At 41.6% G+C, this 25,545-nt stretch overlaps 1 protein-coding gene across 1 annotated transcript; it reads right to left on the reverse strand.

Moving 5' to 3' along the window:
- mlxipl (MLX interacting protein like) lies at positions 1–25,529 on the reverse strand. The gene is made up of 17 exons (XM_084374573.1): positions 25,150–25,529; positions 22,809–22,915; positions 22,451–22,533; positions 22,128–22,217; positions 21,195–21,236; positions 17,003–17,177; positions 14,833–14,913; positions 10,738–10,889; positions 9,219–9,831; positions 9,037–9,110; positions 7,937–8,207; positions 6,126–6,241; positions 5,795–5,917; positions 5,446–5,573; positions 3,468–3,591; positions 638–767; positions 1–500 (listed from the first exon to the last, which is right to left on the reverse strand). The coding sequence occupies exons 1-17, from the start codon at positions 25,494–25,496 to the stop codon at positions 334–336; spliced, it is 2,823 nt and encodes a 940-aa protein (XP_084230699.1). The 5' UTR covers positions 25,497–25,529; the 3' UTR covers positions 1–333.
- Positions 25,530–25,545: the final 16 nt, after the last annotated feature.

Below are 25,545 nucleotides of genomic sequence, written 5' to 3' on the forward strand. Positions count from 1 at the left end.
TTATTTGAACAGTAAATTAAGCATTTTATTAGCAGTCACAGTGACTGGTATCTCCTTCCAATCATCTGGACTTTACCAAAGAAAATTATTTTAAGGCAGAGAAATACTTACAGGTGTAATATACCTTGAACAGAATTTACACACAGACCACATATAGCTCCTCTGATTCTTGGGTGTAGTGGAATACATTCTTTCTGCAGCTGGTGAGTTTTATTGGAATGTGATTATGCGTTATGAAAAGTCTTGAGTGTTGAGTCTTTATTAATCAGTCCACATGCTCTCCTCTGACTTGTTGTCTCCTGTTCAAGTGTCCACTGAGTCTGCTCTTCAGGGTCACATGGGGTGTGTGTTGTCCCGAGCGGCCGGCTGTAAGGAGTGGTCCAGGACGGCGGCGGGTGGGTTGCCCTGGGTGACGGCGAGGGTGGCCTGCTCCGGCAGTACGCTGGGGTCTGTCAGGATGGCTGTGGTGGTACTCAGGAGACGGAGTGAACTCAGAACCACTGAGGGGAAGTGACAGACACAGATTACATGTAATGTCGAAGAACGAGGAATGATAGCGACACAATCGAACGATGCGTTGTTGTTGTATGAATCTGGGTTTAGATGTGAACTGAGGAACCAGCTGTACTGGACTCACTGGGTCTGAGCGCAGGCAGGGAGCAGTGTTGGTCCAGCCAGGACAGAGTGGATCGACACAGGTCCTCCATACTGGCAGTGGACACCATTCCATTATATGACTCAAACAGCGGCTCGATGATGATACTGAACTGACACTGAGTTGAGGAAAGAAGTGTGGCTCATTCAAACACTAGAGTTCATAAATATTCTTCAGCTGTCTTGTTTTCCTAATGCAGTATATTTTTTCCATCCTGTTCCTGTTGGCCCTCTGCCCTGCATGTTTTAGATAAATCCCTGCTCCAGCACACCTGATTCAAATGATCGTCATCAAGCTCTGCTGAAGCCTGATAACGACCCAATCATTTGAATCAGGTGTGCTGGAGCGGGAAACATCTTAAACATGCAGGGCAGGAAGCCCACAGGACCAGGGTTGAGAAATAGTGTCACCATGGTACAGAACTGATATTGAACGGTACGTTTAACTGGTTATGACACAATCTCATTTTAGTACTGATGCCTCTATATGAGCTACATAAACAAACAAGACCATCGGCCTCAAGATCGGCTGTTTCTCTCTATCTATTATAGTTATTCTCAGTGTCTTTCACAGGGTCTGATTCTGACTTATCAGGGTTGGATAGGTAATGCAATAGAAATGTTTAATGTCAGAATTGAATGAATAGAGGAGTCTCACAGCCCGTGGAACAGAGCTGCTCTGTAGGTCGATGGTACGACACTGAAATAAAGTTGACTTTGTTTCACCATCGACATATTATAGTTATTAATCCTAAATATCCACAAATAGACACATTACTTTATTGCTATGCAAACAGCTGTGATAAAAAAAGGAAAAACAGTGTTAAAAATAGGTTGCTCTTTCCTTCACATGCTTCCAACACAGATGCATGCACTAGCCAGATCAGGATCTTTACAACAGGAGGTGGTGGTGCTCATGCTGCTTTTGTCCACAGGTGCTGCCAGGATAAAAAAAAAAATGAATTCCTTGAAGCTGCTTTAAGCATCGCATACTGGACTCTCTCACAAGCAGACCCCAGACAGTTCAGACTGGCAGTCAAACCTCCTTTACTTTAGTGCTCATTAACGGAGCCCCCCAGGGCTGTGAGCTCAGCCCCCTCCTGTTCACAGTGTACACCTATGACTGCACTCCCAGACATCAAGAGAACTCTATTGTGAAGTGTGCAGACCACAACACCATCATCGGCTGCATTATAAAGAATATGAGAGTTCATATCCGGAGGAAATCAACAATCATGCAGAGGAGCACTAGAAAGCATCCTGACTGGAAACATCACAATCTGGCACACAGGACAGGAGGGCTCTACAGCGGGGCGAACTGCCCAGAACTACCCAGAACTTTTCTTTTTTAATTTCTCTTATGTAGCTTAAAGAGACCTGAGCTCAGTTTCATTTTACCACCTTGGTGTTGTAAATGGACTAATAAATGAACCTTTAATGTCTCTATAGCTTCCTAATTGTCAACAAGTCCCCCAAAAACAACAAAATAAAAAATAATTAGTCCATCTTTCAACAGTTTCTTAATTCTTAATTCCCTTCCACTTAGCCCAAAGTCTGTTCCAACCGCAGACATAAACCTTTGCAAACAGGTCATAATTACATAGTTTCCAATAACAGCTGGGCAGTGTAGCTTTTAGCAAATGTTACTCAATTAAGAGAAAAGCGGGAATTTAGTTGGGATCTATCTTCAGATGCGGATTGATTTGCATTAGCTCTGCTAGTTAGTATTTGCAGCAGCTGTGTGTGACTGACAAAAAAAAAAAAAACTGCAATGTGCATGTTCATTTTTGTCATCTAGTGCCACAGTGTGCCTCACTGAATGTGTTTTTGATTTTTTCAACAATAATGGAGCCCTATAGCACACAGGAATAAGAACTATTAGTGGGATCAATTCACTGTTATCATGAGTTCCTTAATAGTTATTTCAGTCATAACACTGCAAGTGATTGGTTCACTGTTTTGCAAGCACCCATGAACTAATGGTCCACAAAAACTAAATGAGTCAGCTCTCATTGTTGAACACCACTCTCTATGGAGAGGCTAGAAAATTAGCAGTCAAACATCTGATCCAACGCAGCTATCTTGACTATGTAATGAGAAAATACCCTCTTGGAGAGCTGCATGTTTCTAATTTACAATATCAGCAGTCAGATAAACGCACAATCCCCTGAGGAACCAGAGAAAATTCCTTAATATTCATGGAAAGAAAACACCCTCAGGTTGTTTTTGTGCAACACCCTCTGATGATAAAATCCTAATCTGATCTTCTTATCTTGCCTGCAAGATACAGGCAGCAGTAAAAGATATGGTGATGATTAAGGAAAGGAGTGTTTTTATTCACCTGGCAGTTGCAACACACAGACATGTATCCTATCTGCCTGATGACACTGACACACCCCAGATGAATAATTTACTTTGTATAAATTAAAATTATACTTGAATCTGAGCAAAGATTCTGGTCTCTTTCCATATGTACTTTAACAAAGTAAAAGCTCATTTCATGGGATATTTTTCCCTGCAACACTTCAAAAACACTGTAACTGTGTGTCCTTCCAGATTGGCGTGATGTTTGGTTTAATTAGTTCATTTGGATTCAAAGAAACCAGTTTGGGGACCAAAATAAAATTTGATATTCCTCCAAAGTCTGAAGAGGCTACAGCCAAGTACTGCAGAGTAGTGAAACAGAGGAGCCTCACACAGGAATAGATGGGTATGTTGGATTATAATGTTTGATGCAGGGTAAATAAGGTTTTTAAGTTGTGTTTGTGGCACTGTGATGTTTTAATTAACCAGATTTACATTCATTAGGATACGATCCAGAACTTCCAGTTCTGCAGTGTCTGCGCCTGGACGTACTCTCTGAACTTCTGCCTCATGTGGTCGAAGCGCTGCCGTGTGATGGGCACACCGGTGGCTGGTAGCTGCTGCTGGCACACACTGCAGGGAGAGACACACACGTCAACAAAGCAGCGCAGTCCATCTTCATATCAGCAGGGAAAGACATATATGTGATGTTAAAGTGGCAACAGACAGCTTTCCTCCTGTTTCCTTCCTGTTGCAGAGAAAACTGGATTGTTTCCGTTTTCCTCAAAGTGACAAATAACAGCAGCACAGGACAGAACATTAGTTTATTCGATCATGTAGTAATTTAATAGAAATGGATCTTCGGTTAAGCTTCTTTTTTTCCTGGTGACAGCGTGCCTGGTGACAAAATTGTATCGTTAAAGCGAGGTTTATAGGGAAGCGATGTAAACGCAGATGGTTTCATTATTCTGTATCCATTACACTGTGCAAACAACATTTACAATTTCAAGGCTTTTAACTGCACTGTGACTCTTAGTCTTGTCTCTTTTAAACCTATTCTATTTTAGTTTACGACTTGTTTTAATGTTTTGTTTCTTGATGTCTTTCTACTTGTTTTAATAATTGCAATTTTTAATATCTTTTAATATAATTGTATGCCCCTGTAAAGCACTTTGAGTTGCCTTGTGTCTGAACTGTGCTATACAAATAAACTTGCCTTGCCTTTACTTCATGATAATACGCTGAAGCAGAAAACTTGTCCAATTTAAAGGAAAGGTCCTCAATTTTTCAAGTCTGTCTTAAATCAATGATCAGGTACTCATATGTACATCAAAATAGATTTTGCTTGTTGTAGTCATCCCTGCTGATCATACTGGCTCTTAAGAGTTCCCCTACTTCCACTGGAAATGATGGAGGACAGAATCCACAGTCCAAAATATGTGAACTTATCCTTTAATTTAAAGGTCGAATAATGTAAAAAGTGAGATTCAATAATAAAGCAGGTCTAGCTACTTTATAAATACGGTGAACGTATTAAAACACTCAATCCACTGAGTAATGTGCACAGCCACAAACTGTGTCTGCAAGGTTGTGATGTCACAAGTACACAGTCACCGCCCTCAGCCACGCACCCAGCATAGCCATAGGTGCAATCACCACAGATTTTAGATCGAACTAGATAGTGAACACAAAATGGTGTTCATTCAGTCCAATGAGAATTACCAGCATGCAGCATGAGAATTACCTGGTGCATACCAGCTTCCAGGTTTACTTAACTGGAAGCTGAATACATGCAGCAGAGTTTCTCCCTTCTGACCTTAGACATTATCATGTGATGACATCACAGATTTTTAAAACACTTTTCTCAGCTCGAGGAAAGTTGTACAAATATGGACCTAATGAATCAAAAAATCATAATAAAAGAGTCATAACTGACCTTGTTTGCAGTTCCTGAACAGTTTCAGTTTTACAGACATCCACAGAGGAATTTTTCCCTACAATACTGTGAGTGGCTACTGAATAACAGGCTGCCATATCCAAGTCTTAATAATACATTCGTGAAAAACACCAGCAGAGAACTGATGTGGAAACACAGAGGGTGGTGCCTGTTCAGGCTCTGGCCTGTGAGATCTGACCAATCAGAGCAGACTGGGCTTTTCGGGACAGGAGCCTTAAATAGACAGGCACTAGTAACTGAGCGTTCAGACAGGATGAATAAACATGCTGCAGCAATGGACAGTATGGAAACAATGTGTTTTTTTGAACATTAAACCATTAAAACATTTTCTAAAAGACAACCAAAATAAAAGTATGAACCTGAAAGAAAGCATAATATGGGACCTTTGAAATGGGACCACATACATATGATATAATATTAAACCAAAATATCCATACAATCTTAGTTAATATGCATACACTAACAATCGTGCACACACTCACACTGACACACACCTACACACAGAGGTCAAGCCTAGCTAAAGGTCTCACTTGATGGCAGAGTTGAGGAGCTGGATCTCCTCTCTGAGCCTCTGAGCCTCGTCGTGCAGCTGAGCTCGCTCCTGCTGCATCTTACTGATGTACTCAGCCGTCTTCTGCAGTGTGGTGGCTTTACTGATCTGTGCCAGCAGACAGAGGGATTACCAAATGTCAGAAATACAATAAAACTATTCAAAAATATTCAACATTACAGTGGTTACGCTCATGAATATGAGATGTCTTGAGCTCCACCTCATATCTTTTTCCAGTTAAACTGTGCTTGACCTCTACTGCTCTTTGCTGACGCCCCCACCTTTCAGCACATCTATCTCTACTGCAGCTGCACATCTTTTCACAGTACCTTTATGCTCGGCTGAGAGCTGAGTGTTGTCACAAGATTATGTAAAGTGTCAAAGCCCAGTTTGATGTTGAAACGCCTCTTCTGCTCTGCAGAGATGTGAGTTATCCTCCTGGTCTCTGTTTGCTGCAGATAACACAGCACAGAAACATGTACTGTACATCACAGGTTACACCCAGATTCACAAACAATCAGTTGCATGTATTCTTCACTTTTCACTTCCTTTAGCACTCCAGAACGATTTGATTATATCTATATTTATAAAAGCGGCACGCTGCACTATATGAAAACATAGACATACTGTATGTAAATGAAATGAGACAGTGTGTCCTACCTTACTTGATTCTATCTTTCCGAGTACTGAGAAGCCTGAGTGTGAGGACTCAAGGTTGGAGACTTTATCTATGGGGTTTGGTGGTGACGTTTGGCCTGGATGTCCTGGAAAATTAACTAATAGAAAGACAAATAACAATATCTAATCATTATAGACCTTTACATGTCGGCATGTACCATGCACAAATTGCATCCAGCGCAAACTCTGCGGATGTCAACAGTGTGATGTAAATGATACATTTACGTATGCAGTACACAATGGCTGTGGGCTCTTTAGTACTTGGACTTTAGTATAGGTTTTGTTTTTTAACCAGCCTTTTTGCTAGATTCACCAGAATTGATGAGAACATAATGAAGAAACCAAAACTATCCATGTGTTTATGGAAGATGCCAACACTTAAGCACTCCCTCTGCTGTGTGATAATTAAGAAGCCCCATGTCTGTCGAGCTGAAGTAAACATTTATCAGACAAGTCAAAAATATTCTATTTTCTATTACTTTATGGTACTTTATAATATCCCAGTGGTAAATATGTCACTTTTCACTCCACTTACTTGTCAGATTAAGATTTAACATGACACTAGACTGGCATCCACTAAAGCACATACCTCTGTCAATAGGTACCAGCCACCTAAATACGCCTGATACTTTTCAGATCCATGCATTATATGTTAAAAAACGCTATACGTTAAGTTTAAACCAGTGGTCCCCAACTATTTGGTTTGTGACCCAGAGTCTGGTTGGGTCCTTAGCCACATTTCAGATGTCTACGAGTTGTTTGCAGTTCCACCAAACTGACATTTTTTGTTTCCCAAAAGGACAAATCATTCAATATTTTTTTTTAAAAAGAGAAGATTAGAGAAAAGCCTGAAAAATTTTGTGTCAGCATCAGCATTAATCTAATCTCATATATGATAACTTATCAGTCATCTATCTTTATATCTTTTACTTTTGATAATAGAAGTACATTTTGCCGATAATAATTCTGTACTTTCACTTCTAATGGAGTATTACCACAAAGTTGAATCTGTTCTTCTTTTAAAAGCAACATTATGTAGAAATTGGCATTTCTTGTGATTTGGCGCCCCCCACAGTTGCTGAGTGCAACCCCACTGTCATAAACACAAATCCCAGGTCTGTAACAGTTTGTCAGATGTAGTGTAGGTGCTGACTACAAACAAGACTCATTATGTCACAATAATGTTGTGTTGAAAACTTGTATGTTGAAGTTAACATGTATGTAACGCTGTGATCCTACCTTCTCACTGAAGTTACACAGTGCAGAAACAAGTGATAGAGACAGAGACACCATTCACCCTGTTACAAGACACTGTACCATCAACATGATTCTGAAGCTGTTATTTTAAGGTAAAAAGTTGCACAATGTTTTAAATTAAGGATCTTAACACTGATTTTTGCCTTGTCTGATAACCTTTTAGTACATTTTGAGGCTCCATCGAAATGAAAAGTTACAGTGTGTGTCTTTTATTTTATGTGCTGCAGATTTAAGAATTTAAATAATTAATCATCATTAACGCTGCAGACGTCATGTAGCCAGGCTTATTCTTTGAACCATCGTGGAGTTTAAAAAACACTTTCAGCTACGTTGTTGTCACATGACACATAAATATTTCACCACTGCACCCCACATAAATGTTCTACTTAGCTGCATAAAGGTTATAAAAGCGAGCACATCCCAGCACATTAAACACCATGCGCTGGACAAAAATACAAAAATCAAGTCTGCACACTAGTATTTGAAAAAAGCTAGAGAGCCCAACGCTTGAGTGTTCTGGAGCACCGAGGACTTACCTGTTAAGCTGCTCCTGTCCGTGCCGTAGAGCTGGACCGGAGATAGTTTCTCCGTCTTGGGAACGAGGAGGGTCGTGCCTGTGTGCGTGGAGCCTTGGGTGAGCAGGGCAGACACCGCTGAGCCTCTGGAGGTGCTGGCATGTGGTCCACTGTGACCCAGGGTGGCACTCTGGCTGTGCAGAGGCGTCAACACCGGGATCCCTGCAGGCCAGACAGCTCCATGGTGCTGCTGCGATGAAGCTCCTCCAACATGCGTACTGCTGCTTGACTGCTAAAAAAGACACACACTTTAATTTCCAAAAATGTTTTTCCCCTGAAGATAATGTTAGACAAGCAACAGCAACCCTGAGGCAACTACATATAATTATGAACCTCTAATGCATATACATACTGTGTTGTTGAACTGATACTGCATTTTAATTTTGACATGTTGAACAAGGTCTCTACAATAGTTTTTAATCACAAAATTAAAGGTTTTGGTAATGTTTGAGATAGTACCCAACAAATTAGAGCGTGGGTTTTAACTGATGTCTGTTGTTGAGATTGTCTTAACTTGCTCATTGTTTGAGGTTTCACAGACTCAGCTGCTTAAGTACGCTGCTACCTGTAAAAATAATTACAATAATTGCAAATCCAGCTAATTATTTTCTTTTTTTCCCCAAGACTCCAGGAAGTGATTGCTCTAGTTACTTCAACAATTACTTTAAGAAGATGGAAGAAGCTCATAATTACAATAACCGAGTAAGTGCAGCTATGAACCTCTATAGGTTAAAAACTATGATGGGTACGGTTTCTTTTGTCTCTCCTGGTGCTACTTAGTGAAACAAACTGCCTTAATAAAGAAGGTGCAGAACCAACAGCCTTTAAAAGGTGCAATATGTAAGAATTGGCCACCTGTCGGATTCATCCTCTGAACAAATAGAGGGTAGTACATCACCAGAGTAACTGCTAATTGCTGCTATCTGTAGCTGCTCTTACCTGGTTAGCAGTGCAGCTAGGGGTCCTTTTAGTCCTTTTGACTCTGCCTGCCTTGATGCTATGCTAAGCTAGTTATCAACACAAACGATCACGGCTCTTGTGATATTAAAGGACAGGCTCACCAAGTTGCTGGGAGACGATGACCTCTGACCTTTGGCTGCCACTAGAGTAGTATCAAATCCTAGTGATGGCTTCCCTGAAAGCAGAAACCCCAAAAGTTAGTTCATTAATTCTGACAGAAAGTTGAACCGACTCATTTTTTCAGATGAGTAAAAAGACATTAAGATGGACAGAAGTGACTCACGTTCACGGGCCCCGGAGGAGAGCAGCTTAGCCAGGCAGCTAGTGGGTGTGGGTGCAGTGGACGGGGGGCCAGATGGAGCCACAGGGGGACCAGCTGTCCTCACTCCTCCTGTCTTCTGCTTGTGCTTCCCTCTGACCCCTGTAACAGCCACCTGCTCCGGGACGGAGAAGCAGTGGGCCGCAGTGACAGAGGGCAGCGTCGCGTGGACCGGGTCAGACACAGCGGCCGGGTAACTGAGAGAGTGGCAGGGAGTCAGGGGGTACGTATCCCCTGTGTGAGTGTAGCCGTGAGCCTGGTGCACAGAGCCCTGGGCCCCCATGGTGGAGGCGGTGTGAGTGATGACAGTGGGGGTCACGCTGGTTGTTGTGTAGTAACCAAACTTGTGGCACGGTAGTGGGTACAAAAAAGGAACGCTCGAAGAGGCCAGCTGCTCGATGCTGCTGGTGTATGCTATAGAAACAGGCGGATCAGAGTACGACTGGGGTCCATATGGCATGGCACCTGATATGATGCTCGATGTTTGGTATTCACCGCATCCCTGGTGCGGCCTGGTCTGGTCTGGCCGGGTATTGGATGAGGAGGGCTGAGACAAATTGTCAGATGACAGATTGGGCTGGAAAAAAGGAAGATTAAGTCTTTTTACTGATTGAACAGTAGTGTTATTTAAAGCCCGGTCGATGTATGCGTTGGCTGATATCATCGGCTGATATTGGCCTATCGTAGATACATCCACTGGTGGGAATAGGGGGGAACACACGGAAACGCTGCACAAAATGATGAGTTCATGGTCCATCTCTCGTTTCCCCATCCACCTCAGGCATTATGTATGCTAGCAGGCTAACTATACTAACATGGGTTAATGATTAAAAGTAAATTAGCCTGCTGATGTTTTAGCTATAAATATGGGTGCATTAATAAATTCAATGGTTGAACAATAAAAGTTCATTTTATTAAGTTATCACAGTAAGAGGAATAATCAGGCCGTAATTAAACTGAGAAGAAGGAAATTAATTCAAAATGTAAAATGCAAATTTGTGCAGTGAATTAATGAAAAAGGTGAAATTGCAAAACTGGATAGATAATAGTTAAAGCTTAAGTAGAAAAGTATGGTTCCCCCAGCAGAATGTGCCCATTTCCACCACTGGATTCATCAGCATTAGTGTACGACTTGTCCGATATGTGATGATATCAAAACTGTTTTTCAGAGATTCTGATGCAGAAAAAGATGCTTTGAATAATTAATAATTAATAAAATTCCAGGTAAAGTTTAATGTTTAACTGTAATATATCCTGCCTCTGTCATATATCTTTGTCACAGCCACATTTGAGGGATTATTGCAAAAAATATGTTTGTATGTTCAGCCAATATATCAATAGTGGAACTTTTTATTTTCTAGCTTATATCAGTATCGGCACCAAAAATCAGGATCGGTCGAGCTCTGGTACTTTTAGAAGCTAATGAAATATTTCTGCAGCAACACATCTCACAAGCAGGAGGAGCTGTTTACGGCAGCGGTACCTGAGCCAGCTGATTGTCGATGAGTAGCTGAGGAGCTGTAACCACAGGGGAGGGGACTGGAGCAAACTCTGTGCTGGATGGGCACTCAAAATAGCCACAGTCAGTAAAACCAGTCTGCTCAGTGGGCTGGCCCCGGTAGTTCATAAAGATATCTGAAAAAAAAAAACACACAGAAAATCAGGTGTGATGAAACTCTGATTACTGATGCAGCTGGAACGATTGAAATTGGTATGAACCAACATAATTACGCTTAAAAACTTCAACATATGCTGTGACCTCAGTCTACTCCTTTCTTTTCCTTTCTAACCTGGTTAAAAATGATCAATAACCTCTTCAGGACAGAAAATAAACAGTTGAAGACAATCCTCTGGCTGCAAATAACCATTTTTTTCATTTTGAAAATACTGCAGTTGGCAATAAATCGAATAGTTGACATCACCAAATTATATGATTAATTGTTGCAGCTCAAGGCAGCACAACAAGGAAAAAGAACATAGACAATGCACACACGGATATAGAGTTACTTAAAATACCTACGGACAAATACCAACCGCTACATTCAACATAGTGCCTCTAAGAGCTTTGAAATCAGGCAGAGGAAATCAGTGTCCAATCTTTCTGAAGGCTACTCCAACTGAGGGGAGCAGAGCACTTAAAAGCTTTCTTTGTCATTTCAGTCTATGCACTTGGAACAGACAGTAAACAGGTGTATGGTCACCTCCAGAAGCATGTGACCAGTGACTACAGCTTGAGTCCATAGTTTCACTTTATGTGAAACGTCTTTATTGTAGCATTTCAACTAAATTGCATAAAACTTAAAGGTAAACATGGTGTTTGTACAGCTGTAAATACAAAACTGCAAAAAGGATGCTTGAATATTCAATCCAAAGGCTACTAATATTTTTCATTGGTATCCAACTTAGTCCAATCAATAGGTTGAGCTTTTAAGTAACGTTAGCCTGAAATCCTTACCATCAGTCTGTAGGTTGATGTTAAAGTCATGGGATTCATTTCAGAAATTCAAAACAGCAAGTATAAAATATCATCCAAAATGTTGCGAAGCTCTCTGTGTGACGTGATCTTGAAAGGTATTTGCTTCGTATCTGCCAGGTCACATATTTTTGGAGCCACTGACTGTGGCAGGCTGCCAGCTGTGGTTTACCACAGTTTCTTCACATCTGACCTCATCGGATTCAAACCAAGTTTTGATCAGCTGAGGAACAGATGTCAATACAAGCGATATAAGCTCTGTCAAGCAAAAAGCAACAAGTGTAGCACAATCTGACAATACATACCAGTGTGTTTGAGTTTTCATCTCAGTAAGGAGACACTACTGAATAACATGCTGCCTCAGACAAAGTCATGTGTATTTCCATTCTAGAGAAGCACGGTGGAGGACTGTGCATAAATTAAACTCATGGCTGTGTCGCTCCGACAGACACTCGCTAGCTCCCTGGACCTTGTGACCGAGAGAAAGGCAGACAGCTGATCCCTAAAGACCTTGCCAGTGCTGTGAGAACAAACAGCTACACACAAACACACACACAAACAAACACACACACACACACACACACACACACACACACACACACACACACACGAACAAACCCACACACACACATTACAGCAGTGGGCAGCAGGTTGTCTCTGGGTTACAAAAGCTGATTTGTAGCCACAGGGCTGCTGGATTGCTTAGCTGAACGTAACACAAAGGCCAAAACAACCACAGCCGTTGTGCCCCTGAGCAAGGAACTAAACTCCCTCCTGTCTGAAGCTCTCCAGCTCTCTGTGTCTCCCTGCAGGCTAGCTGTTCACTCTGAAGAGGCAAGCAGCCCCGGGGCGTTAACATTTCCTGCCTCTCACACTGAAGGATGGGTATAGACTGTATAAAACACGGACATAGCCTCTGTGATGTCACCTAAAAGTTACTGAGGAGCCATTGTGAAGCTCAGTGTGATCATTTTCAGGGCTGTGCCTGACTCCGCCTTAATCCTGGCTAATCCAAAAATGGGAGGAGCTAAAACAGGCCGAATAAAGTCTTGTGGAATTAGCTGATCTGACACGCAGCTGACAGCTGTTACTGAAAGTAGCCACGGCCATAATCATACATAACTTTAAGCCTAAAAAATATTGATAGTGAGTTGCATAAAAATAGCTGCATGGCTAACTGGGCTAGGTAGCTAATTGCAGCTACAGTTAGCAGCAGTTAGCGGTTACTCCAGAGATTTGATGCCCTCTATTTGTTTGGAGTGTGAATTCTAGAGGTGGCCAGTACTTAAATAATGTACTTTTAAAGGTTCAGTGATCTCTGGTAGTGCAATGGAGCTATTTTTATGAGTATTGTTTACATGAGGACACAGGGTGACAGAATACACATCCCTCCATCTATGTGTGGCAGTAATGCACAAAGATATGCAGCAATGTGCCAACAGACTGCAAGCTAACTCTTATGCATGTAAACAATTCTGGATTTAAATTACAAACCAGTTTTAGAAGGGCAAGCAGGAGGAAGAAAATGCTCTCAATGCATTCGTTAGATGACAAAGATATGAACAATGCATTCTGGTGAGTGACACTGAATAGAGACATAACTTTTGTTTGTCTCCACAGGGCCCCTTTAAGTTGATGAGTTAGCTAGCAGCTGCTTATTTACACATCCAGAAAATATGGAACTACATTAGCATCCATTTGCAGTTGTCTCTCTATCAATGTGATTAATTTAAAGGTGCAATACGTGAGAATTGGCAATCTAGAATTCATACGCCCAACAAATAGGAGCAGCATATCACCAGAGCACCTGCTAATTGCTGCTAACTTTATTTTTTTTATATATCCATGACAAGCTACTGTAAGTGAGTTAGCTCAGTTAGCCGTGCAGCTAGCCAGACTACCAGGGGAGTGTTGGTTTTACACTACTACACTGGAGCTTTGGACCGCTGATAGAAAAAGGTTTTCAGGCCCGAAGCTAGCTTGTTAGTATGCTAACTAAAGTAGATATCTCTTCAATACAATACAGAGACATCCAACACGTTAAACACGTATCATTTCTTCACATACTGTTGATAATTTTAGCTAATTCTGTATGTTTAAAACTAAAATTCTTACATACTGCAACTGTAAGTCCAATACTCACTGTCCTTTTAGCTCTGTTTATGGTCCCCACCTCCACCTCCTGAGGGAAGTACCTGGCTCATTAGCTGCTACATACTTCACTATGTACAATATCTAGTTGACAACAAAAAAGCTGCCTGCTGTGGCTGAAAACAATACTGTTGAGAGCGGTGAGAGTGAACCAAAAACAGGAATATTGTGAGGTGAAAGATGCAAAAAAGCCTCATGGAGTTAGGTGGTAACTCTCTGTGGGTTCATTACATCCTTCAGATAACAACTGTTCACTTGTTATTCTGAAAGTATTGATTGCCATGTTAAACCCAATGCTTCAGACAGACAATGTCAAACTTAAAAAATTCAGGACTTTGAACAGAGGTCATCAAGAGCTTGTGTTTGGAGAAGGAAGTTCCACCATCTCCCAGCCCATCCCTTTATTTTCCCAGGCCTTATATGTGGTGCCAGAGCTAGGGGTCGTGGTTAAATACATCCTCTTCCACTTCCCCATTCTCCTGGCTCAACCCTGGCTTTGACCCCACTTTCACCTCTGAGAACCAAATAATATACTGCAGACACAGCACATAAGCAAAGGAGTGTCACTTGAGAACAGATTTTTTTAAAGCAACAGAATTATCAGAAATGCCATGTCAAAATATCTGGATTAGTAATTTATCTTAAATTCAGACTTAATACTACAATACATAACTTTTTTTGTAGTGTATTTGAAAGGGAAAACGTTCATCTTGATAAATGCCTAGAATTGTGTCATGACTCTAAAACTCTGATACCTCTTATGTGGCCCAAGGATACAAAATCAAGCATACATTAACCACACCGTCAGTGAATAATTAACTATCTTGGACAAAAATCAACAGTTGATGGATAATCAGATGAAGCAAAACAAAGGGAGGAAACTGATCCACATGTCAGACAAACAGACAGACAGACAGACAGACAGACAGAGACAGAGGGACGTGTGGAGAGTACCTGGTATATCCATGAAATCATCCAGGTTGGGCTGCAGTGGAGTCAGGCCTGGCTGGATTATATCAGCATTGCTTGTGTATGCTGAAGAGGTAGAGACAGTAGTATCAGACATGAGAGAGAGAGAGAGCGAGAGAGAGGAATGTGTGTGAGTGCATCTGTCAGTGTGTCGGTCTTATTGTGTGTGGGGTTTTTTAAAAGGTTATCATTCAGCATAAGGAATTTCCTTATTTGTAGGGTGTGCTCCTTCAGCTGACTTGCTGACCCATGTGACCATCAGTTACACCAAGTGACAGAACTGTGACGTTGACAACAAAATATTAAAGCTCCTGAAAAACTACATTTACATTTAGCAGACGTCCAAAGCGACTTACAGTAATTCATACATTCATACACTGATGGTGGTGGCTGCCATGCAAGGTACCGACCAGCACATCAGGAGCAGTTTGAGGTTCAGTATCTTGCCCAAGGACACTTCAACATGCAGACCAGGGGAATCGAACCAGTGACTTTCCAATAACAAGACGCTGGCTCTACCCCTGAGCCACAGCTTGAACCACAGCTGCCCAAAAACTATTTTTCTCTCAAATTAAAGAAATAGTTCAACAGTTTAGGAAATGCAATTATTGGCTGCCACAAATAGTCATTATACACTTTGATTTTTGTACATGTTCAACAAATGACATACTACGCGTTATTTAGACGTACAAATAACAGCTAATTGGAATCATTTTGTTCAGTTCAAAGATTTGTAGTCACTCACGATGCAATCTGTGTATCAATACGCAGCATGTAGTCAGAGGTCATATTGATAACATTTCCATGTAGAAAAAATATTTTTCAAAAATAATACATATACAGAGCTTGTAGAAAGATGCAGAAAAAGTATCTTTCCTTTAAAACATTATTATGATTGTGAATCAATAATTGTAAAAAATCCGAAATGATTGTTTTGTTTATGTCTGGCAGTTGGTTCCAGCTTCTAACAAGGTTTGTGAGCTGATAGCATAACGCTGTTGGTATCTGTGTTTCTTAGTAGTTGCCAGTTTGTGGAAACAAACATAAAAATGGCTGAGTTCTACAGGATGTGCCCAGCAATGACAGCTAATGTTAGCACCAGTAATGTTTATTTAGCTAGCAAGCTGTAGCAACATTCAGGAGTGCAAACAAACTGGCAACCACTTGAGAGGGAGATGGTACGAACAACAGCGGTGTTGTGACGTGAATGCAATGGAAGCGTGGAGAGCGAACGCCACATTTAGTGGTTGAATGGTATCAGTAACACCTTTAACCTTTTAAAATAAAGGCACTAAAAATACTTGGTTAGGTTTAGCCATCAAAACAACATGGGTTGGTCTCTGAAAAGATGATGGCTTTGCTTTAAATAACTACTTTCTTATATCTATCGGCATTGTTTGATGGCCCAATGTTATGCTATGCTACGCTAAGCGTACACTGGCTGTGGTGTATAAAACAAAAGACATGCAAAGGATGTAGATCTTATCTAACTCAAGAGAAAGAAAGCAAGAAAGCATTTATGCAAAAAAGCTAATTTCCAAAAAGTCAATCCTTTCTTTTAAATAGTCTATATATATACACTCAGTACATTTTTTATTAAAAGTTAAAGTCAAAACCACATGACACATGTTTAGGTGTGGTTTCATCAGAATTAACTGACACTGAGGTGAGATGGAGTACGTGTCCACGTCAAACCAGTCAGGCACAGCCAAAAACACAAAATACAAGCATATAGTTCTGTTCAAGCATTGTTGGAAAAAGTTGTGTCCATCATAGTAAGACACTAATTTAGAAAAAGGTTTCCAGGCCCTTTAAAATATTAAGTATGGCAGATTTCCTGTTTCTGGTACGTCATATCTCAATCACTATATTAAATTGTACACAGTTGTTCTATCATTAATTCTGTCCTCTAGGCTGATGTTCATGGCAGAAATGGCATTAAGCTAGATGATTGAGTTTTGACAGATTTGATTAAAAAAAAAAGAAAATAAAGTGCATACCAGAATGTCCGCAATTTCACAATGTAATCTCGTCACGCAGCTCTCAGGCCACTAGTTACCCGACTTTATTTTTAAACACTTCCAAGACCGATCTGAAATCGCTGCAAAGTCACGGCTGAAAGTCAGTCTGAACATTCAGAGTGCTGACTACTCACTGTCTTGTCGGTCACCAGCCCAGGGACATGGCTTTTGCGTCATGGTGAACAGGGTGTCGGAGATGTCGGAGAGAAGGCAGTCCAGGTCAAACATGTGGGCCTCCACCGGCGCGGCCTCAGGCTCCTGGTACATCTGATTAGACCATTTCTCCAGCTTGGCCTGGCAGATCTGACCCTGGAGCACATTGGTCCAGAGTTTAAAAAACAATTCAAAGCTAATTTTAGTGACAAAGTCAATCCCTGATCTATCCATTAGAGGGCTCCCTACAAAAAAGACTGAAAAAGGCAAAGTGATGCATTGATGGCATTTGGTGTGGAAAGTGTGAAAAGGGAATGACTACCTGAGAAATGCATGTAAACACCAAAGAGCAGGATGATGTGATGACATATTCCTTACGCAGTAGCTTGTAGGTTATGTGTAAAATTAGTGGGTCCAATGACTCTCAAAAATAGGAGAATGCAAGTTCAGAAAAACACAATTTACTTCCGTCGGAGCTAAAACAAAATGACAAACACACAGCAGTTTCAGATGCTCCACGATCACATCTAGCCAACCGAAAATGCAACATTTTTCTAAGTGCCTTTTTTCCTCTTCTTATCCAATAAAATATAACTCACAGAAAATGAAGCTCCAGCCCGGTCTCTTCCGCTCGGTTTGAGATGCTTTGCCTCACGCTGATCTCCTTGTCTTTACCCTCCACTTCTAAGTCTGAAGCCACATTTATAGGGAAGCCCAGACCGAGCCGGAAACTGTTTTGATTACGTCTAAGCACACGACATCCCCTCTTATAATTTATTCATTTACCGCTCGATTTGTTTTCTTTGAGGGAGAATGTAAGTGTGCAAGTAGAAATGAGGTAAGATTGCTTGTGCGCTTATGCATGTGTGTGTTAGTGTGTGTTTGTGTTTGCATGATGAAAAAGCAGTTTTGACACATTGTTCAAAAACACTAGCCCCTTGCAGGTTTATCATTATGTCTGCTTTGTTCATTTCTTTATTTTGATGTCTCACCATTTCAATAAGTGCTGCAGCCTTTTGTCCCTGACCTAATTCTGGCAGTCACACTCACGTGCGGCCAGGCAAACAGGCAGATCTGAGGCCCCTGCCAACACAAACCGCTGCTGTCTCAGTGGAGAGGAAAGAGAATGAACATGCATATCAGCGCCTCACGAGTTCTCACTTTTCCGATGGATATTTTTTTTTACATTTTTTGAGGGGTTTCCTGCAACCAGGTGGAACATGACATTATTTGGGTTTTCTGTTTGGTAGTTTCCTGTTTTATTTTGTAGATGATATCCTTGTGTGTTATGTTTTACTTTGTATCACAGGAAACTTGTACTTGTTTCCTGTGATACAAACATGTGCTATGCTGTTTCTGTGATACAGTTAGGTGCTATTCTGTTGTGAGATTTTATTGTGTTTGTATGAGACCCTGTGCGGTCCTTTGCTCTCCTTCAAAAGGACACAGCTCCCCCTCTTGGAGTATATCTGTTGTGCTGTTTTGGGTATCCTATTTAGCACACCTGTGAAGTTTTACTATGATTTTGCCAGAATACATGCTGAAGAAGGGCGTCTTGCTCGAAACAACCGTGTGGCAAGAATAAACACTTTGATGGGAGTGCTGTCCTTTATTTTTCTTTTATGTTTTACTTTCCAGTTCCTGTCTTTGTCTTTTTCCCGCTCTTTTTCTGTGAACACCTGTGTTCGTGTTTTGCGTTTTGTCGTGCCCTAAATGATTGTTTTGTTAATCTCTGTGTAATAATTCTGACAATTGGTTCCAACTTCTAACAAGGTTTGTGAGCCAATAGTATAACGGTGTCAGTATCATGTGGTATCTGTTTCGACAGCGAGTCTTGGTATTGACCCAAGTCTATAGTTTGTAGAAAAAATAATAAAAAATGGCTGAGTTACAGTATGCACTGAGCTTATTGTGTTTCCATAACGTTAGCTAGCTAGTGTTAGCAACGTTAATGTTAACTAACTTTAGCAACATTAATAATAGCTGGCGTTGGCAATGTTAGCGTTAGCTGGCTAGCACTAGCAACCTTATTATTAGTTAACAACTGGTAACCACTTGAGGGGGCAGATGATTGGACAGTGGTGTTGTGACGTGAGATGGAATGCCACATTCGGTGGCTGAACATTATCAATAACACCTGTCTTCTACCTGCCTGCCTTTGTGTTTGTGTCTCAGTTAGAGAGAAGCCTCAAGGAGAAGGACAGACACACATCAAGACTCTACAGCTGCACTAGTGACTCTTGGGTACTTTGAGCAAAATGCTAACATCAGCATGCTAATATGCTCACAATGACATTGCTAACATGCTGATGCTTACCAGATAATATTTACCATGTTCATCATCTTAGTATAGCATGTTAGCATGCTAACATTTCCTTATTTAGAACCAAACACAAGTACAGCTGAGGTTAAAGGAAATGTCATGAGATTTGCAAGTATGTGCTCATTAACCAAAGTGAAATTTTGACCTGATGATGGTGCAGTAACAAGACTCGGTAATAAGTAACATACCATGTCAGGCTAGTAAATCTAGCAACTTGGTTGCACTCCAACAACTCCAACTATGTATCAGTTTGACCATATGATCCTCTGGGGACAATGAATATCTGAAGGAGATTTCATGGCAATCCATCTTATAGTTGTCAAGATAATTCAGTCTGAACCACAAACGTCATGGTGGAACTAAAGTCAGTGGATCATCATTAAGATTCATCCTCCAGCGAGCATGAATGTCTGCACGGAATCTCATGCCAATACATTCAGTGGTTGTTGAGATATTTCAGTCCGGACCAGAGAGGTTGACCGACCAACACGTCCACGTGTGGCCCAGGGTATGGGTCTGTCTGTCTGCGATTCTTTTTCACTCTCAAACTGCCTGAGTTTTAATATCGGACTGACAGTGTGGTATGTCATTTGAATCTGTGATAGATTTCCAAAAAACCTGCTTTAGGAATATTGATGCCTGGCAAAGGCAGATAAAGCTACTTCATCCACACAAATCATATGGTTCAAAGTGTATTGATTATTGGGCTGAAGCTTAAATTATACGGCCTGTTCAATTTAAGATTGGAGCTCTGATTACTGTAAGCTGTTATAAAGTATATGACATAAGCACTAACGTTACAAAAACAACCTCTTGGTTTTACTGGGGTGTTTTTCCTTGGCACTGGATTTAATCTCTTAAGAGAAAGTCGAGATAACACTTTGGGTACACAAAGCATAAAAACCTGGTTTAGTGATCTTTGACCTACCTGTCTATTACACGCTGATATGTGCCTCTTTGAAGTGCCGCAAAATAAATGGGCAGTTTCGGGCTGCAGACGGACAGACAGATCTCTGCAGTGGTTGTTATGACTGTTCGTACAGTGTTTTCTTATGTTTCCCAGTGTTCCCCTATCCATCTCCCTGTCTGTGTGGTAGTGTGGTCTACCTTCCTCACTTTCCTCTCCTCTCAGCTCACAGCCATAATTTTGACCTCTATTAAAACCAATGATAAGCTAAATGCAATAATGAATTAAAAACAGAGGTCAGAGGTGAAAGAGGGAATAGTGGGATGAGACGGTGCGACGGTTGGCTTTGCCTAGCGAGGGCACATGTCACATTCATTCATGTGAATACTATCATGAATGAGGTGCTTCCCCAGGGTCCCTCCCTCTCTTTGCCATTCTCCTCGTCTTTTGTTCGTTTTCCGCCACCGTGACGTCACTGTCATACTCGCTGCCCCTCCGCTGCTCACCTTTTACAAAGCAGAAGTAGGTCAGATTTGATTAAATTGAATTAAATTCTGCAGCCATTTCCCTTGAATAAAGTTTGAGGTATTGTCGCTGTCGGCAATCAATATGTGTCAATTGCCTACAAATGTCAGGCCATGACGCAAGTTGTTTTGCACGTTTCTGATTCTATTTTTCTTCACGCTCTGTTTTCTGTTTATAGTTAATCAAGGGGACTAAATCCACGTGCTAAAAATAGCTGCTTGGGGGACTTTGATGTTCAGATGTTGAGCTCCGACTGCATCAACAGTAAACAACGCTAGCAGGCCACCGGCACTCACACTGAAGCCCAGGTCAATCGGCCAACTTCAGCTTTCAAAGGTCAATATTGGTCTACATTAGTGTTATTCCAAAACTTATGTAGAGACAATAGAATAATATTGAAGCAGGACTTCTGTCATACCTCTTGTAGCATTGATAGAATATCATCCTTCTTTTTCTGAAGCTGCAAAAGACAAAAATAGAAAGTGTGTTGTTTGATTTGGAAATGAACTAAGACTCTACAGTCATGCTAGCAGCAGGTGTAATGTTCATCATGCTCCCCAGCCAGGTTTAGCAACCGTGCATGTTAATATTTGCTGATTGGCACTAATCATAATTTTGATGTGACGTTGGTGCTTCAAATCACCAAAGATATAACAAGCCACCTTGAGGGGAAGATAAATATCTGCACCAAATTTCATAGCAATCCATCATACTAAGGTTTGATTTTGCCTGCCAGATGTTTTTGTGAGGAAAAAACACTCTTTAATTATGTAGGATCCATAAATATTATTTATTATTTATTCATAAAATTGGGATCCTACTACCATTTTGCATCTCTTCACAATACAATAGGTATTTGCTTTTGGCCGGTGACCCAGCCTGAGGTTTCAGTTTTGGCCCTTCAAGGGAAAAAGTCTGGGCACCCCTGTGTGTGTGTAGGGAACAGTATGGGGATTAGCGAAGTCATTAGGATATATCATCTGGGAACCCATGAACATCTGTAAAGAATTTAGTGCTGATTCATCCGAGAGGTGTAATGATTTTGGTTTGGAAAAGTGAAAAGTTTGACCTGCTGGTGGCAAGTTTTACAGCAATCCATCCAGTAATCTCAAGATGTCACTCTGAACCAAACATGTCAACCTGCTCTTGGCCCTCAAGGAAATCTCAGGAAAGTCAGCAAGATACATCCTCTGGGGACCATGAACGTCTCTTGAAAATTTCACGTCATTGTAGCCAATAGGTGTTGAGATTTTTTCAGTGTGGACCAACCAACATCAACAGAGCCTTGCCGCTAGTATGGCTGAAAATCAACACGAGAAAAATGTGTTCTGTAAAAAAAAAGAGTGCTCACCCTCTTCTTATAGTAAATCCTCCATTTGTGATACTCCTTGATCACCACTTCAATCCTGCGCTTCCAGTAGCATCCCTCTAACACGATCGCCTGTTGACATGAGGCAGGAATTGAAAAAAAAACTGAAAAAAATAGAAAACAACAAAAATGGCTCCCTAAAGACAGAATGCTGCAACGATGTTTTGCTGTGAAGCTCCAGAATGTTATGTGGATCAGCACGGAGGTGAGTAGCAAATACATTTTCATTTTTGGGTGAACTTTTCCTTTAATGTTTTATTGATTGATAAAGTGCGAAAAAAGACGGCAGCTTTTACTTCACTCACTTCAGGCTTTCTGTGTGAATCTGCCTCCGAGCCCTCCAGCGGTGTGACGAACCCACACACTGGGCTCTTCCTCTTCTCCACATCTAAACACAGCAGACACACAGCAACACAATCAACACATTTTTCTAGCTGTTCGAACAGAGAACATTTACAGTGGTGTCTTAGTGAACACAGCTCGTGAAAACAGTGGTTCAGCTCCTCATACATTTTTCAGTCACATAGATGTTCTTCTCTTTAGATTTCTTGTCTGACAATTTCTGCTGCATTTGGCAGCGATGTCCTTGTTCGTTATTAATGGAGAGATGTTGAAGTGTATGTGGGCAGCGGAGAGAGCGGAGGTGAAGAGCGGTGGACTCACACTGAATGAACCAGGCTCTCCAGATCGCATTGTTCAGCCGGATCTTATCCCTCCACAGCAACCGCAGGCCCTTGAAAGACTTCCACTTAGGAGAGACTATCTTACCGCTGCAAAAAAACATACAGTCATACTTTTGTGCTTGTTTTGGAAAATAAAAAAAAAACATATGCCACTTATTAATGGAAAATGTGTTTTTTCCTCCGAGGGACAGACTAGAATTGAGTCTTCAGAAGAGAAGGCACACAGTGGAAAAATGATCAGCAGCCTCACCCCTGTTAGAAATCTGTCCTGATTTTGACTAATAGTCCCCAATCAGCTTCGTCACCAGCACACTTGTCAGGCTGTTAGCACTTTTTTCCCAGTTTCCCTCAGCCTGCTGAGTGCTGAGAAGAGCCCCCCTAATGTGAGGTGCTCAGGGAGTTGCTAGGAAGCATTTTCAACAGGCTTTTAATGGAGCGACGTCGCTGCATGTCAGGCGCTCCAAAACAGCAGAGACAGCACATTACTAAAAAAAACACCTATTAGGAGAAGAACTGATTAACAGCAGCCTGGTTAATGTAAAATACTGTGCAGCAGATCGCACGGATACAGTCGACCTGCTACACAGCTTAAAGAAAATAACACTCTTCATGTCCTTAATGTTAGTCCGTTCATCATAATGTGTGTGGTGTGTTGTTCTGGTTACCGCTCCTGGCTCAGGGTTTATTGTGCAGCTATCATCGGACTATAAAACCAATATAAAATCGGCACAGAGTCACCCGTAAGAAAAATGTTTTCTTTGGGCCAAAGGCTGATCGCAACTCTAATAAACAAACAGAGCAGCACTAAACTTACATTCTCGTCTGTAGAGCTGCAACAATTAGTTGATTATTTCATGAATTCATTGAAAGAAAATTAACGACCAAGTATTTAGGTCATTTTTCAAGCTAAGGTGTCAAACATTTAGCTGGTTCCAGCTTCTTCAATGTGAGGATTTGCTGTTTTTCTTTGTCGTTTATGAGTCTTTGGTGTCTTTCTGACATGTTACAGAATAAACCAGCTCTGCCTAAAGTGAGCCAAAGTTAAATTGCCTTTTTCATGCTGTTCTGTTTGGACTGCTGTTGGACTAGTTAGTAAGTACCATTAGCTGGCATGCTAAGTAATAAATATATACATATATCATATCGCTGCATGATGTTTGGCTTTGTTACCAAAGATCTGATCATTTGGACAGAGGTTTAGCTGATCATTTTACAGCCAGGTGTTATTGTCTCTGGTTCAGAGCACCTTAGCTTGTCGTGCTGTTGCTATTCTGAGTTATGTGCAAACCTTGACTGGCGCATGGCAAAAACACCGATCATTCATGTTTACCAAGTTTCCAAAACATTGTTACGACGTGCCGAGGTTCGTTCATATTATATTTACGACAGTTGTGTTGTGCTCAGGAATGACTGGAACCACCGAATCACACAAAAAGGTGTTTGCCTTTTGCCAACCTTTAAGTTTCAGTTTCGGCTCTCCAAGTTTTTTTGCACCCCTAGACTGAAGGGTTAATCGTTTGCAGATTGATCAATACTGAACATAACTGTGGCAGCCCTGGTCTCAAGCAACAACAGGTGCTTTCTTTTCACGGTCATCTGTCACTCAAAACTCAGCTTCAAAAACAAAGGGAATAAAACTAAAATGCAAATCTGGATGTTAGATCTAGTCCGTACACTATCCTCTAACAAAGCATGCTGTGTGAAGTCAAAGTAACACTCCATCTTTTTTTTTTAAAAACAAACCAGAGGCATCATTTCAGGATCCTCTCTCCTTTCCCTCAGTTACACTGTAATCTCCCCACTGCTGCCAACTAGAATCAAAGTCCACCTTCCAGTCAAGATTTTCCAAGCTGTTTCGCAACTGACTGCGAAACCCCTCTTCCAACACATCCACATGCTTTACAGCCCAGCCCCTGACTATCAGTCTGAGACGAGAAGCCTGCTGAAACCCAGACATTGTTCTGTGAACAGCCTCATAGAGACACATGTAAAAATGTGCACTACAGAGGGAGATCACTGCAGGAGGGAGGGTTATCAGCTACAGCCTGCAGGTTCATTTTTTAAATTAATGTGTACTTTTTGTGTTAGTACTCGGGGCTATTTCATCTGAAAACTTCTGTATGATCTCACCTAATCATGATGCATGAAAGCTCCCAACTTTAAACATCTGCTCCTGCAGGTTAAGAAAGAAGCTGAGTGTGCAGAAGTGCAGGAAACGCAAGTGAAATTAAACCTTGCCTCTGGAGTTTTTTTTATAAAGTCAGCTGAAATAATGAGAGGTGGGTTTAACCTGCTGTCCCTGACTAGATAATGTGACCCACCTGTAGGCCAGGGACATGCAGTCAAACAGGCGGGTCAGAGTGGGGTCGATGCTCAGGCTCCCGGAGCTGAGCGGCCCGTACCGGTACGTCTGGCACCACGTCCTGTTCACCGTGTCAAAGTCATATCTGAGGGAGCCTCCGCTTCTCCTCCTGCGCGGCGCGGAGTCGCTGTGGGGCGACGACACCATGAAGTGTCCGCTGTGGATGACCTGTGTGCCGGGGAAGGTGCCGGCGGACGGCCCGGCGCCGACCACCCGAGCGGGTTCCCCCTCCGCCTCCGAGTCCGAGTCCGAGGAGTCGTGCAGCTCGCTGCGTCCGGCTGAACAAACTCTGCCTTTGCCCGCCATGGTGCGCTCTCACTCCGGGTTGACTGACCGTCCAACGGTGAACTTTCTC

Source organism: Pagrus pagrus (assembly GCF_965226575.1).
Source record: "Pagrus pagrus genome assembly, chromosome: 14".
In the NCBI taxonomy this organism is placed as follows: domain Eukaryota; kingdom Metazoa; phylum Chordata; class Actinopteri; order Spariformes; family Sparidae; genus Pagrus; species Pagrus pagrus.

Bases quoted from the DNA above. Each gene is read 5' to 3' on its own strand.
- mlxipl (XM_084374573.1), bottom strand. From the start codon at position 25,496: ATGGCGGGCAAAGGCAGAGTTTGTTCAGCCGGACGCAGCGAGCTGCAC. The intron at 22,916-25,149 runs GTGGGTCACATT...GTTTTTTTGCAG, and splicing joins TGCATGTCCCTGGCCTACAG to CGGTAAGATAGTCTCTCCTA. The intron at 22,218-22,450 runs GTGAGTGAAGTA...TCATGTCAACAG, and splicing joins ATTCACACAGAAAGCCTGAA to GCGATCGTGTTAGAGGGATG.